Raw genomic sequence first — 15,979 nt, forward strand, 5'->3', positions numbered from 1 at the left:
ACACAGGTCTGCTTTTGTTCTGTCCTATGTGTATTTGTCTCTGTGTCCTTCTTTATGGCTTCAAGCACATGAAGAATTGCTTTGAATGTATTAATGGCACCTGAGAGGTGAATCTTTCATACTTGTTTAGATGAGGGACTTTGAGAAGACAGAACTTTTCTTTCTTTTTTCTTTGAGCTTGTGACTCTCGTGACTCCTTGGTGTTCATTACAGCAACTTTGAGGGCTGATCATTTGTTATGAGGTCTCAGTAGATCAATCTCAGCTTTTATTACTCAAGAAGAGTAATAAAATTTATAGTCAGGCAAGCCCTCTGCCAAGACATACATGAATCTTCAGAAATTAAATTTGTTTACATACTGCTGGACTAAGAAGATAGATTTAAGGATTTTGATATGTTTAGTTAATTAAATGCTTTATTGTAGCATATGGATCTTTAAATATCTTAAAAATGCTGAGAATCACTGACCTAAGCCAACTAACTAAAAAAACAAACTGCTTAATATTATTTGAACTGTTTTGAATATTAAAAGTACCACTTTTATGCCATTATAAGCCAAATAGGTAACAGTTAATGTAATTGTCTGTTTTGCCATTTCTCCTGAGTCTTAGACAGGAAGAGAAATCTGCAGTACCTGGAACTTTAGGACTGTCATTTGAATGCCTAGGTTCTACAACATCAGTCAGCGACCAGTGAACAACCACCAAAATTCAGGGCCAAATTTGGGTTTACTGTCTTGAGTTCAATACTGCAGACAGGCGGTAAGATGTAAGATGTAACAAGCAGACAGGCCAGAGGTAGTAATAATTCTGCACAGCCTGTAGCTCAAAAAGATATGTTGTCATTGACATTTGAGCTATGTATACCCCTCCAGACTGGTGGTCATATTGGCAGTCAGTGAGTTTTTACATAGCTAAAGCTAGCATTTTAGACACAATGAAGTTTCATAGCAGATGTGTAAATTAGGCAAATTTTAGCCAGTTATGAATCTAATTTGAGGCAAACTTTAATTTCTAAGGTCACTTTCTAGAACACACACCTGAATGCATGTGTGCAGACACATGTGTAGAAGATATAACTCCACTCTCTCTCTCACTCTTTCTGTCTCTCTTGCTCTCTCTGTCTCTCACACACTCTCTCTCATGCTCCCTCTCTGTCGGTCTTTCTCTCTCTCCATCCCTCCCTCCCTATGAAATACTTGATAATGGAGCAGTATTAGATTATGAGGACAGTTTGGGGTGGGCTGGCTGGTTGCTCTGCTGACCGCCAGTATAGCTTCACTCAAGACTCTCTCGATGAGATCATGTCTCAGACAAAAGAAGCCCATCAGCAAAGAAGCATTATCAAGTCATTACCAGGGCCAGACACGATCAATGCCCCAAATATGCCCAGCTGTACCATAAAAACATGTCCCTTAGCCATCAGCAGCCCCCAGAGGGCACATGGTATTCTGTACCCGCATCATGGTTTAGCCAAAAATGCATTTGAAACTTTCTATACTTAATATGCAATATTAAATATATAAAGTTTATATATTATATATTTAATATATGTAATTTTCAAGCATTACACATATGCAGTATACATGAAACTTGGCATAAAGCACAAAAGGAAAATTCATGCAACAGCTGCATTAACAGATAACCGTTTTTAAGATAAGACTCACCCTGAGATTGCACCAGTGGCTTGGACGCAAGCACACAAACCTGTGGTTTCCTGTCTGTTGCTGGCACATTTTTACCCTGACCAATTTGCACGTATTCACATTATGCAAGTTGCTTGTTCCAGACTACAGATTACAAACTGTGACTCAGTAAATGCTACATGAAAAGCACTAGGGTAGACGTGCACAATATCAGACATAGAGATACCTGTTTAGTTTACCATAGCTCGCATACATAGGTACCAGGACATTACAACAGGGACACCTTGTGGTAAGGACAGGAACAGGAGGATTTGGAGTTGATTGATTTATGCATTAGAATTAAACACATCTGTGAGAGCATACATATTTTAATGATTTGTCCTGGATGGTTTGTGATGGCTTCTTTGATCTAACAAAATATGATACCAAGCCATAATGTCACTTTTTTCTGTGTGTGTGTGTGTGTGTGTGTGTATGCGCACACCATTAGTGGGACACCGCAGACCAGCAGAGTTGACTTTCCTCATGCAAGAGGAACACAAACAGGTTTGTTTTATCGACATATGCTCATGTGATTTGATTATCATGATCAGCTATTCATTAACTCCAGTACAAGATTCTAAGATTCATCAACATACCAACAGATAGATCTTGACTTACTTTGAACCACAACATCATCAGCTTCCTGCATAGCACCTCTAATGCAAATCTGAAGCCACGGGCTAGTCAAAGGATGTGTAGGCGCAAAGTGTTGACCTTTCCATGCTGTGATGAACAGCCTGTATTTATATACAAATGGTTAAAAGAGAGAGAACTGCTGAAGTGAAGCAAGTAGGCGTGCAGCATGAATATTCAAACTGATGCTCATGCCGTGTGTGTGTGTTTGTGTGTGTGTGTGTGTGTGTGTGTGTGTGTGTGTGTGTGTGTGTGTGTGTGTGTGTGCGTGTGTGCGTGCATGCATGTGCGTGCATGCGTATTTGGTTTCTTCTTTGTCCTTTATGAAACAGAAGCCGAATATGATTATGAATGCATGACAGGAAGTGATGCTACAGATGTTTTCTGGAATTCTGAAGTGCTTCCTGTTCTGCAGGAGTTTGAGGCTATTGCAACAGGTGATGACAAACTGCTTTTATTTGATTAATGTAAATGTTGGAAATGAATTGTGGCCAGTTTCCCAAAGTCATTATTATGATATATTGTTATAGTCTTATATTGTTTAAAATCTTAAACACTCCAGCAACCTTACTAATATGTTTTTGAGAAACCTAGCCTTAAACATCTTAAATACATTTCCATAATGTCAAAACTGTAAGATGGTATGTAAGCATTTCATTTATTTAATTATATCCAGATTTTGTGGGAGATGCTGGAAGTTATTATTTTGTCACTGAGCAATATTCTAACTACCTAATAAAATATTTCTACATATGTATTTGGAAAAAGCTCAGGTCATTAGGGCTGCCATTATATATTTATTTTTTAATGCTCAAAATACAGGCTAAGGAAGACTTGTCTCTTTTCAGATGGAAACTGGTGTTTTTTCAGGCATGTTAAATACTGCTTAAGATTCGAACAGGGAATCCTAGTTTTAGGTGTATGTTCCAGAAAGAAGAGCAAGAGCATGCAGCTGCAGAAGGAAGGAAAACATGATATCCGAATGCAGCAGAACGAAAAACACAGACCTGTGTTGGGTTTGGCATGGCCTCGAAGTTTCAGAGGAAGGAGAGAGCCACAAAGTGAAGTCTGATGCCAGGCAATATTTAAGCACTTTTAAAATTGAATGGAAATTCATTTGAAAGACAAATATCAAATATTTATCATGCCCAAGTGGCTCACTGCTCATGTATAATAGAGCATTCAGAGGGGCGACGGTGTGATCAAACAGGCCAGTGCTGCAGAATATGTCAGCGTCTCTGCAACGCTGAGGTCAGAATAGAGGAACAACATTTATTTTACCCAGAATAGCTCTTTAGCTCTTCCCCTTTACACAGCTCTGACACTTTAAAATGGGAAAGAATATGCCATACTTAACCTCAAATGTGTACCTGGGGTCTGCAGACTCAGTTTGCGGACAAGAGTAACATGCTGGCCATAACTGAAATACAGTTGAACCACAAACTAAAAAATACAACAAAACGTTTAAACAGTAAGCTGAAATAGAGTTGGGTTACAAACCTACATTTACCAAAGAAATACTAACCAACAACCGCAGAAATCTCAGAATCGTATTCACATTCAAGTAGGCACCATGAGGAGCATGAACAGTTAAGGCAAGGCATTAACAAAGTCGTGCTGCATGAACTGCAGTCTCTGTATCACTGAACTTAAGTGCAACGGTGGCAGTACCATTTCAATTCTAAACCATTTAAAATTGATTGACCATATTAGCCATAGAGAACTGGCTACGAACAGCACAGGACCTCAGTAGTAATTAGTGCTCACCTACAAGAAGTGTAATAAGGAAGAAGTGTAACAAAATTCTGTCATTCTGCCCTATGTCGCTAAACTCTGAAGTGGATTTCCAACCATTTACAACGTATGTCAACTTCAACAAATTAATGACAGAGACGTGTTTTTTGATGGTTAAAAATTGCCTTATGGTCATATTGAACTTCTTATCACCATGTTAGATTGTTACCCTATATATGTTAAACAATCAGTAGTCGGCCACATCGCTGACAGGCTCTTAACACTGGTAACTGGTACCGACTTATCTCACAGATCTTTCCTCTGCATCATTGAAGTGCCTTTGTTTAATCTACGTTTGCCATTTTCCTATCAAACTTCCACTATGTGGTGTCTCCCTTCTTTTAAGGTTTCTGTATCATTTAGACAACATCTGTTGTGTAAATTGGCATACATAAAACTTGACCACAAAGTCATGCTGGAAGACTGTGACATATACAGTATATACAGCCTCCCTGGCCATCAAGTATGGTGTGTGCTAGAAAGATCAAACTTCCATTTGCTACAGTTGGCACTTGTTTAAGAACCGAAAATGTGTTCTGTTCCAGCATACACAGTGTGAACAGAGCCCACAGAATGAACATGTATGTATGAAAGCAACTGAAGAGTTGCAGAGTGTGCAGAAAGGCCTCCATGTTAACTTTATCAGTGGGTGTGTGTGTGGGATAAATGTCATTGAAATGTCAGCAATTCTATTTTGGCCACCAGCCCAAGTTCACATATATAAATCAGGAGCTGTTGGCTTCACCTGTCTGAGACAGGGCTGTGTTAGTTTTGTGTTCTCATGGTACACGGTCTGATTTTCTGCATAAAAACAAGCATGGCAACTTTACCCTCTCTCTCTCTCTCTCTCTCTCTCTCTCTCTCTCTCTCTCTCTCTCTCTCTCTCTCTCTCTCTCTCTCTCTCTCTCTCTCTCTCTCTCTCTCTCTCTCTCTCTCACACACATTGCAGGAGGAAATGTGTCAGAGGAGACGGTTGAGCATCTGTGTGATGCATGCACAGGTCTCCATAATGCCCTGGCAGAGAAAGGTCTTCTGGGAAAGCAGCTGAGGAAAAGGCCCTCTCTTCTCCGGGCTCTGTTTAGACTGATAGACTTGGGATCAGACAAGCTCAACCTCACGCTAGCCAAATTCACACTGGCAGTGAGTAGACAAGCACATGCACATGTCATAGACACATATACACATATGTACATGCGTACACACACACACACGCACACCTACACACACACACACACAGACACACATGGAGTTTATAATCTCATGTTACCTTGAAATAAAATTGACTTATAATACCGTTATTGACCGTAAAATACGGTATTAAAATACCGTTTTTAATCCTTAGAGAAATTAAATTTCTTTTGAAAATCGCTATCGGCTGCATGAGGGTTGCATTTGCTGACATGTATTCTACTTTATCGTCTACTTTATTATATGAGAATTGTATATACACATGTGTCCCTCAGGCTATGGTCAGTCTGTAGCTAGTTTTTGGTTATTTAGCTGGTTTGAAGGCTCTGTTTGCACTCCTCTTATCTATTGGTGCTTAATTTCAGCTTCATGTCAGTGGCAACAATTTGCTGAACATTTGCAAGCTCATCTTCAAAATCAGCCGGAGTTCCAGTAATGACTTCCTGTTCCAGAATAACTCCATTATAGGTGCGACTCTGAAACTGGATCTCATTCACTCTCTTCTCAGTCATTAACTGCCTTTCACAAACAGGTTATTGTGTGTGTGTGTGTGTCTGTGTGTGTGTGTGTGTGTGTGTGTGTGTGCATCAGATTCCCTCCTCTCATTGCTACAGTGTGAGGATGTATACAGCAGTGGAGAGGCTGTGTTGTACTCTGTGGGCTCCCTGAAGCTCCTCTCAGGAAACAGTGATCTCTCCCGGCTGCTTTTGGCCAAAGACTTCATCAGAGTCCTGTTGCAGCTCTCTCAGAGACTGATGGGACCCACTGACCTAAATGCTCCACCTGATCCTGGTTGCACACAGGCACGAGTCGGCCAGCCTGCCATGGCAGGACACATACTGGTGCAGGTGGGCAGAGAGGAAGTGTCACCACTCTATTCTCTTTACATAGCCTTTGTGTCTGATATACCATGTGACACACACACACACACACACACACACACACACACACACACTTAAAGTTAGTATCATGTACCACTTTAAAGCACCCATCTAGAATCTCTGCAGCCCTTAATGCAATTTTTGTAATAGTTCAAAACAGAGGCTTTTAAGTTGCAACATTGTCCACACTGAATGAGTGCTGGGCATGTCAGCACACTCTCCAGCATTTCAGTTGTTTTCACAGTGCTTTTACTGACTTGTTACTGTCTCTGCTCTGAAAGACAGATCACACAAGGAATCTCAAAGTCAAATGCATGGTTTTCCACTATGAATTTTATTCTATAGTGAGCCACCCTTGCAGCACAGAGGAGGGTTTGTAGAGGAAATATGGCAGGCTCCCTATGTCTTCCTCAGAGACCCTAGCAGCCAAGGAACAGGCTAGAAGTGAACCCCACCCAGACATTTCTCAGAATTTGAGCAGCGCCCAAAACTGTACAAAATGTGAGCCCTTCGGAAGGGTGGGGCTGCTCAGGGTCCTAACCCCAGGGCGGATTGTTTTATACACATTTCCTTGGTTTTTGTTTTTGCTTTTGTCCTGCAAGGTTTCCTTTTTTTCCTCTCTCTTTATATCCATACTTGTGCCTCAGATCTCCATTCTGGCCCGCGGCTGCTGACCAAAGCACATGTTTTTCCACAGGAGCGAAGAACATAAACATTTAAACCCGTCTGAACAAACTTCCTGAGTTTGGCATGCATGGTTTTGTCAGACGGTGCAGGCAGTGCCTCTCATTAGCTCGTGGGCAGGTTTAAACAGGGTGTTTTGAGAATGAAATTAGTGGGGCCAGATGGACCTTAGCGGACCAGTTCCTAATCAGTGGGCCAGGCCCTGGGCAGTGAGATTTATGAGGGCACTTTGAAAACCTTCCGCTCTTTCTTCTTGATTATAAGAGAGGAAGCGTTTGCATGGATCTTTATCCTTTAGGCAGTGGTTAGGCTGGATCTAGTTTCTGAGCTGCACTTTCACTTCAGAGACACAATACATGCATGTCCAATGCACTCATACTTTCCCTTGTGTCATGCTTAGATTTTAACAGCTTAACTTGACCTCCTCTGATGACTCTGACCTCTCAAATCCTCTACAGCTGACAGCAGCACTGAGAAATATGGCTGACCGGTCTGAGTCCCGTTCTGCCTTCTTGTCCAATGGCATCTTCCCAACACTCTGTACGGTTATGGATCTTCACCAAGATGACCGAGACATCTGCCTTAATGTGGCCCGGATATTTAGGTGAGAGCAACATGATCAAACCTGAGTTTTCTCAAAGGAGCCATGATCATCCTCCGCAAAGATAAGCCTCTGTGAATGCAGTGTGTCTGATATCTAAAGCCTTTTTAACATGGATGCTTAACCTGTTAGTTATGTAAAGTTGTATAAAAAGTGCATTGAAATATTTGCATGAATGAAAATACTTAAGCTATAAACATTTTTGCTCACATATTGCAAACACTGTCTTAAGGCATCACTGTAAATTCATTTCACTCATAATATTCTTGGCATGTCGGCTATATCATTGAGAAAACTGGTTCTGGCATTCTTTAGGAAGTTGTGAGAGATTAAGGTAAAGGTGATCCAAATTCCAGCTCTGTTACCATTCTTGTCCTGAGCTCAGCCGGTCAACAACTGACATCAGCAACTCATGTCATCCTACTGTGATGGATAGATCTATCTGTAAATTTTTTAGAGATGTATGATAATGGATTTCATTATGTCCAGTGAGCATAACTGTGCTCTCACAGAACTGTGTTCTGTAATCCTAGGATGAGTCATGGGACTCGTGCGAGTGTTTTGTGTGTTCTATGTCTTGTCTCCAGCAAGCTGTCATCCTATGCTGAATGCTGCTCTGCGCTAGCTGAGACACCGCTCTGCTATAGGTTATTTTTAGACATATTGAGCAAACACAGCAGGAAACAGGTGAGTCCAGCATAAACATATGTACATTAGACACATACACCCACACATAACTTTGCTCCAGAAATGTACTTAAAATGAGTAGTTGTGAATGAAGGTAGATGTGCGTGTATGTGTGTGTGTGTGTTTTAAATTCCAGTGCAGTAAGTTTAGATGCTGCTCTCTCCCTTCTGAGTGTAATAAGATCATGTTATGTAAAAATCCCATATAATCCTACACTAGAATAAACATGGATCCAGGTTACTGAGAATCACACCCACACACACACATGCGTACACAGTGCTTAACAGCCCTCAAATAGGAACATACTATCCTTTTGACTTCCTTATTGCAGAGAACACATTGTACTCTCAGTCACCTTCTAAGTAAAGGCAAATGTGTTTAGATTGCAGTTGAACAACATGCAATTGAATTGACAAAAATATGGCAAATTTCAGGTATGTTTTCTAATGTATTTCTTTAGGACTAAAGTCATTTTGGTTCAACGCTGAAGCAGTAATGTCGTACTTTGTTTAGGATCGTGACAGCATGTGAAACACCATGTTATTTTCCACCCTTCTCAGTTACCCCTCTAGATCTTCCATGTACCCACACAAACAGCCCCCCCCCTTGCATGCGTGCACATACACACACTCTCTCTTTCCCACCTCCCACCTCTGTTGCTCTCCTCTTTGGGTAGGATCTGGTGGTCCGTCTCCTGTTCACATTAGGAAACCTGGCAGCCAGGAGCAGTGCCGCCAGAGAGAGAGTGTATGAGGAGGCAGGGTCCATAGACATTCTCTTAGGGCTGTTCCAGAGCTACAAACAAGCAACTGTGGCCTCTAAGAGCCCAAAGTTGCTGCAGATCCATGTGCACCAAGATGAGGAAGTCCTGGTAAAGCTGATTAGGGTCCTGGCCAACCTGGCCATCCACCCTGCTGTAGGCATTGCATTGGCAGCCAATGAGTTGTGTGTGCAGCTCCTACTGGATGTGATGGGTAAGAGTGAATAAAGTCTTATATACACCCTCACAAACACCTCATATATAAGAAACTCATATACACACATAGACTGGCACTCGGTGTGCTTGAGCTCATGTCGATAAATGCATATGCACAGTTGCACTGATATCCTGTTCCATTTACAGCACTTACTGGTATATATACACACGCAAGATGCATATAGTGGCAGTGATAACAAGAAGCAACCGACAGTATCATTTCCCGCAGCCTATTTTGATAAACACATCTCTCCTGCTCTTTTCTGATTTCTGAGAGACATCAGAGAAATGTTCCTGTGGTTTATCGCCTCAGACCGAAAGCCACTTTCATTCCTGTGTGGGAGTTTTTTTTTTTTCAGCTGACAGGGGAATGGTGATGCAAGCCACTTTGTCACAAACACCTACCTCCACTCAACCAGCGACTCTGTTGGGTACATGCTTTTTACAGCTCCATTTTACAAGTGTACCCTCATATACTTTAGCCCATCTCTTTGTATTAGCCACCTTTGAGGTCAACATCTGACCACAGGTCAACACTGAAATGGCAGCAGTGCAGTTGTGCATGCTGATCTGGTACGTGTTTACAGTTCTGTTTACTAGGGTGGCCTCTCGCCCCAAATTACCCAGCCAACAGCCAGAACCTGACCACGAGTGAAGAACTGCAGGACAGATAACAGGAGCCGAGCATGCCACACGAACTGTACAGTACAACTGCAAGTAAAAGGACCATTGAGCAGAAGCATAATTAAGCCAAGTTAAGATGCATGCATATGTTGTAATTTAGTTGCTGGAGGCAGGAGCATTAAACTGAGTTGTATGCAATATTGTTTCACAGTCATTTAAGGTAGACAAAAGCAGTGCAGAATAGAGAGAAAAGGAGAGAGAGAAATAGAGAAGAGAGTGACAATTCTCACACATCTGGTCTTTGTATGGTAAATTTAAATGACTTCCTGTTTTGATGACAATTAAAAAAAAAAGACTGAAAATGAGACGGAAAAAGAAACCGAGAGGAACAGAAATAGCGAGAAATGTTCTCGCACAGAACAGGCCTTCTGAAAGGCATGCACACACTTGCAGGGTGACACCAAAACTGACAATGCAAACCGCAGGTCTGCATTTGAGCAGAATCCCACTGTCCTCTCGCTTGCACAGTCATACATATATTCACTCAATATCATACATGCAAAACATTTATGAATTGCTCCCATAATCACCCAAGGAGGAAGTGTCATGACTGGACTACATGAAACCCAACACAACAGATGTGATCATTATTTCAGCTCATGATTTCAGATGTTCTCATCTAATGTTATGAATGCAGTAGACCCATACCTCCTTGTCCTTGTCAACAGTAAATTGTTGAATGACATTATCATCCAAGTAATTTTCCTTGACCTTTGCCCCTATGTATCTCAGAGGTCACTACGGTGGAAGAGAAGACTGAGCTGGTAATAAATGCTTCAGCAACTATCAACAACCTGTCATATTATCAAGGCGAGAGCTCTGTGGTCCGTGCCCAGCACACACACATCTCTGAGTGTAAGCGGGCAAAACCCAAAATGTGTGTGTAGAAATGTAACTGTTTTGTGTGAAAAGGTAGAAGTACACTTAATTTTGTGTTCCCCATTCTGTGTGTGTGCAGTGTTGCTAAGGTTGTTGTTAAGTTCCAATATGGATGCTGTGTTGGAGGCCATGCGTGTGTTTGGCAACCTCTCTCAGATCAAGTATGTACGGCACTTTATCATCAAGAACAAAGGTGTGTTTCACACAGATTATTTACATTTTCCTGCCATAAGCACAAAGGGACTGAACAATGGTAGGAACCAGAGAGGTGACATTTATGTTTGTGCGCATGTGTGTTGCATCTCAGTGCACTGCTTTGTGGTGACCCTGCTGGATTCCAAAAACCCCAACGTGTGCTTCTCCGCATGTGGAGTCCTCATGAACCTCTCTGCGGATCCGGAGAACAGGAGCATATTGAGCAAGGAGGGAGCTGTACACAAGTAACCCCCATTCAGAACCACAGCAGGATTGGGTCTATGTGATCCCCCTCTCCGAACCTCTTCATCAGTTTCTGATTCTCTCTCTCTCTCTCTCTCTCTCTCTCTCTCTCTCTGTCTCTTTGGCCGCCTGCCTGCCTGTGCAGGCTGATTGACTGTCTGAGAGACTTTGGACCTCGGGACTGGCAGTTGGCTGCTCTGCTGTGCCAGACCCTGTGGAACTTTATTGAGGAGAGAGAGCATCAATACACGCAAGAGCTGCTGGCAATACTGACCCTCTATTCAGGTACACACACACACACACACACACACACACACACACAGAAGGACAGAAGGACAGAATGGTGCACTGTTGGATATGCTGTCTCTGTATTTCTGGCCAATCCATGGACAGATTGCACAGATATTACTTCTGCACTAAAGACAGTGAGAGCAAATATAAACAACTAATCCACCCCTCAGTCATATGGAGTTTATTAGAATTTGCTTAAATGAGTCTTTAAAGTTCTAACCCTAATCTTTCTTAATACTTTACAACTGTCTCCCAGTACAGTAACATAGGTTAATGTTCCCAAGCACAAAAAAATGGCATTGTGTTTGCCTGGACGTGTTTTGTTTAGTTGATGGAATGCGAATCATTGTCTTACCTCTTCTATTTATAGATCAGGAGGCTTTGCCATGGCATTGTAGTGATGCCCTCAAAGAGTACCAAGAAGCATGCTGGGAGCTGGAGTTTTTGCCTGTTGCTCATAGGCTAAAGAAACGTTTACAAAGCCAATCAAATTTACTATAACAAATTGGTGAGCATTCCTGATCAACCATCCACCACATCTGAAGTGTGTGGTATGTATATCTAAGTGTGATATGACAAGGCGTTTTCAGGGTATTTACTAATTGCACTTTAAATGTTCACAATGTTTTGACTCTGCCAACATAAATGTCCAATTATTGTAAACAACAATACAAGCAAACCTGTTAATCCATATCACACTCTTAATGTGTAGCATGGTAAGTGAACAGTGAGTGAGAACATTGTGAATGTGATCTGTTATAAAATATAGTATCACTTTGCCTGTGTGTAATGTTTCAATATAGTTTAAATTTACTTATCAATAAAGCAACTGAAATTAATGGAAGTTACATGTACCCTCTCAATTGCATGTACCAACAAATCATAAGGAGGCCAAAACAACACCCAAGGCCATTGCTGTGATCCAAAAAGCTTTAACAAAGAAACACAAATCAAGGAAAATCCAGAAGGAACATAAGATTATTTTCTCATAATAGTTACATCAAACTGATGTATGGCACCAGCTCCCAACCCCCCTATCCTTTAAGCCCAACAATAACACTTCACTGCTATCATCTGTACCATTACCTATTACAGCACTAAATCGCATAACTTTCCCACCACTTGGGGTCCAGAATAATCATGTACTCATATTTGTTTAATTTGATGTCCCAATTCTTAACAGAAATGTCCAGCAAAACTGTTGTGCACAGTGGAAGTACCAAATCGGCAAAGTGATTTGATCCTTTCCAGGAAAGGACAGATGGAAGTCTTTCATGTGCATGTTCATTATTACTGCATAGCAGGGGGTGAGCACATCCTTATGCAGCTTATGTTAGTTGTTTGGTGATTCTGTGCATGGACTATACTGTGCTGTTACAAGTTTCATGGGGCTTAGTTGCAATTATGACAACTACTTGTGACCATTTTGAGACACAAATTAGATTTTAAAGTATAAGTGAAAATAAACAGTCTGATCATATAGTTCTACCTGTTTTCAAATAAATGTTTATTTTTTAATAACGATATGAAGACTTCAAACAATTGCCACAACGAAAGTGGATGTGATTGTTTTGATGCAACTAAAATCTGTCGGAAAACAAAAACAAACAAACAAAAAAAAACGGCTGAAATATGACTGTTCCAAAGTGATCAAGAAAAAAGTAAAACATATTTAAAGGTTTTTTTTTGTTAGAAAAATGTCAGCATCTCATTAACTGACAAATCTCCTAAAACTGATAAAAAAACAACAACCTTACTTCTTACCATCCTTGTCCAAAAGAAAACGTACCAGCCCTCTCCCCTCCTGTTTTACCGCTCCTCTACACCTGACTGTTCCAGCCACCAGCAGAACGGCAGTACGTGATTAGTAAACAAACAAAACAAAAAAAAGACAGATGTTTTATCCTGCCAAAAACACACATGTGCACACAAAATTAGGAAAAACAAAAGGGAAATTAGAAAAAAAAGGGAAATGCTGCTTATTTATACTGGTTAAAGGATCTGAAAACAAGTATACGGATTAACGTCACAACGGCCCAGTCGTTCAGGAAGCCTGTGTCCAAGTGACAGGCAGCCATGAAAGGAGATAAGTCCTGCTCACCAAAGAGCACTTCGATACTTTGAGAAATTCCTTACAGGAGGTATTTCGTTATACTGACAAACCCAGAATAACAAAACAATAGCTTTCCAACAGTTTAGATGACCACATGGTACGGGAAGACAGGTGATGGGTAGGGGGACAGGGTCCAGAACAACAGGAAGCACCTCACAAAGGAAGACTCATTTTTTCCTCGAAAGTAATTGCTCACTCGTTGCTTGGAGAATACAAAGTAAATTTGGGAAATGGTCACTAAACCCAAAATGGCTACATCAGAGCTTAAGCATATCTCGATATTTCAGAAAAGTGCCTTGATATTTTTTATACCTGAAATACCAAAAAAAAAAAAAGGCTAAGATAAATTTCATTTATACACATTTTTATAACACACATTGGTAAGCAGAGACAGAGTGGTGACTTACAGTAAACCAAAAGGGCTCAGACAGCTATAGTTCTTTTGAATCTCTCTCTCCCGAATGTGTGCATATGCACACACACAAAAGCACAAATGCGCAGTTCACACACTGCCAATCACAATCACATTCTCTCCGACACGTCCTCGAGTTAGCTTATAAAATGGATAATGGTTTGGATGTCTTGAGGCCTGTGCCTCTGTTGAGAAAAGCAGCATCGACAGACAGCACACCTGCGTTTGTCTCCTGTGCCATTTAGGAGAAGGCACACATTTATGCAGCTTGAATAATGCTTTTCTCTCCAGCTACCTGCACTACAAAAACCATATGAAAACAAAAGAGTAGACAGGCATGTCTGTGCAGTCAGTCTGCACCGATACTGGAGTTGCGGAAATTATTTTCCTCTCATCTTACAAAAAAATAAGATATGAATGGGAAGCATCTTAATGCAGATGCATTTGAGACACGGGGAGGTGAGCACTCCTCCGTAAGCTCGCAGTCTCAAGCTGTCCCAGTACAGGGGTCTGCAAACACCCCCTGGTGGTGGGTTTTGGCACTGCAGACCAAAACAAAAAAATTAAAACAAACAAACAAAAAAAATTTCAGTCAGTACATGGGTTCAGATGACTTCTTGTGTGATTTTTTTTAAAAACTTTCTCTCCTCCCAACATCCTCGTCGTCTTCCGCATTCAGCCTCATAACCATTCCTATAGCTTTTGTTTTTTCCTCTTTTTTTGTTGTTTATCTTTTATTGAAGTGTCCCATAAAAAGCAACAACAATGACATTAAAAATACAAAATTAGCAATAATAGCACTTCATGTCATGTAGCGAGTGATGGCTCTTAGAGCGTAGAGCAGTTCTGCTTGCATGCGCGCTTCCATAAGAAGCAAATTAACATGGACCTGTAGGGAGAAAGACAGGAAAGGAAATTGGTATCAAAACATCTCTCTCTCTCTCTCTCAAAAAAAAGATAAAAAATTCAGAACAACAACAACACATGTTGCATGCATGTGGATTATACTCACCTTCTCAGAGTGCTGGAATTGCCTCCAGAAACTCTCATACATCCTTTTGGTGATCTTCTCTGGGCTACACACCATGGTCTTAATGTATACTTTAAAGTTTCGGTCCAACAGCTCGTTAATCTCCCCATAATCATAATCATCATACCTGCCAAATTAACAAGACAATGGAAGACGTCAGCATGTCGGACGCAAGATGAACATGGGTTTCTCATCAGTACTACATGAAATGGCAGGGCTTACTGGGGACTGACCTGATACCAAACATGCAGTGGATGTAGTTCCAAATTGCTCGGCGGAGCATGGAGGTGTCTACACCCTGGTGCGTTGCCATGGTGTTGTACGTCAGATTGTACGCAATTTGGAACTTCTCATCGAGCAGCTGGCCCACGTCTGGGTACAGCCGGTTCACCAGCGAAAAGCCGTGGTCCTCCCAGCTGTAGTCCTGACAACCGTTTGCAACAACTCCATCAGCCAGATGCCTTCCACGCCATTAGACTAATGAGACCCGAGCACAGGGAGCCTGTTCCAGGGATCCTTTTGCCTCTCCACACTTACCTGGACCCTGAAGGTGGGTACATGCTCTCCGCGTCTGGAGAAGTCCTGATATCCATAGCTGGGGTCCTCAAAGTGCCGCGACACGTCACGGGAAGGCACGCACTCTTCGTACTCTGTGTGCAATACCCACACGCCAACACGCTTTAGTCACACAACCGAAGCAGGGGTCACAGGAAGTACCAGGGGACCAGGTCTGCGAGGACACTGGCTTACCAGCTGTGGTCACCAGCATGCTCTCGCTCTTCTCCCGCTCAAAGCGCGTGGCCATCTCCTCCTGGCTGGCTTCCTCTTCATCGCGACATTCTTGCAGTTGTTTCATCCTCTCCATCAGCACTTCCACCTCCCCTGACACCTCCAAAACCTACACACACACACACACACACACACACACACACACACACACAGCAGATACTGCTGAAGTTATCAAGGTTCACCCACCTCTGCTCCTAACAGCAAAAACAGCA

General features: G+C 41.8%; 2 protein-coding genes across 5 annotated transcripts in view; one reads left to right on the forward strand and one right to left on the reverse strand.

Annotated features, from left to right (window-relative positions):
- Window positions 1–12,267, forward strand: part of armc2 (armadillo repeat containing 2) — a 15,117-nt gene extending 2,850 nt beyond the window's left edge. Inside the window, exons 5-18 of one of the 3 annotated variants that reach the window (XM_027015532.3) lie at window positions 1–6; window positions 2,136–2,191; window positions 2,653–2,757; window positions 5,064–5,254; window positions 5,668–5,770; window positions 5,894–6,150; window positions 7,326–7,471; window positions 8,056–8,155; window positions 8,832–9,129; window positions 10,548–10,670; window positions 10,774–10,887; window positions 11,002–11,134; window positions 11,278–11,417; window positions 11,794–12,267. The exon at window positions 1–6 is cut by the window's left edge and continues 124 nt beyond it. In XM_027015532.3, coding sequence (XP_026871333.2) covers window positions 1–6; window positions 2,136–2,191; window positions 2,653–2,757; window positions 5,064–5,254; window positions 5,668–5,770; window positions 5,894–6,150; window positions 7,326–7,471; window positions 8,056–8,155; window positions 8,832–9,129; window positions 10,548–10,670; window positions 10,774–10,887; window positions 11,002–11,134; window positions 11,278–11,417; window positions 11,794–11,924 — 1,903 coding nt within the window. In that variant the 3' untranslated portion in view covers window positions 11,925–12,267. Of the gene's footprint in view, window positions 7–2,135; window positions 2,192–2,652; window positions 2,758–5,063; window positions 5,255–5,667; window positions 5,771–5,893; window positions 6,151–7,325; window positions 7,472–8,055; window positions 8,156–8,831; window positions 9,130–10,547; window positions 10,671–10,773; window positions 10,888–11,001; window positions 11,418–11,793 lie in introns of those variants that run through there. The other 2 variants (XM_081695608.1, XM_081695607.1) reach the window with 2 other exon arrangements.
- Window positions 12,268–12,913: 646 nt separating this feature from the next.
- The window catches only part of sesn1 (sestrin 1), a 36,438-nt gene continuing 33,372 nt past the window's right edge, over window positions 12,914–15,979 (reverse strand). For both annotated transcript variants that reach the window (XM_027015536.3, XM_027015537.3), the window contains 5 exons: window positions 15,729–15,876; window positions 15,516–15,628; window positions 15,212–15,402; window positions 14,961–15,105; window positions 12,914–14,837 (listed from right to left, as the gene is read on the reverse strand). In XM_027015536.3, coding sequence (XP_026871337.2) covers window positions 14,751–14,837; window positions 14,961–15,105; window positions 15,212–15,402; window positions 15,516–15,628; window positions 15,729–15,876 — 684 coding nt within the window. In that variant the 3' untranslated portion in view covers window positions 12,914–14,750. The remainder of the gene's footprint in view (window positions 14,838–14,960; window positions 15,106–15,211; window positions 15,403–15,515; window positions 15,629–15,728; window positions 15,877–15,979) is intronic.

Source organism: Electrophorus electricus, chromosome 2 (assembly GCF_041902795.1).
Source record: "Electrophorus electricus isolate QZ-2024a chromosome 2, ASM4190279v1, whole genome shotgun sequence".
Lineage (NCBI taxonomy): Eukaryota > Metazoa > Chordata > Actinopteri > Gymnotiformes > Gymnotidae > Electrophorus > Electrophorus electricus.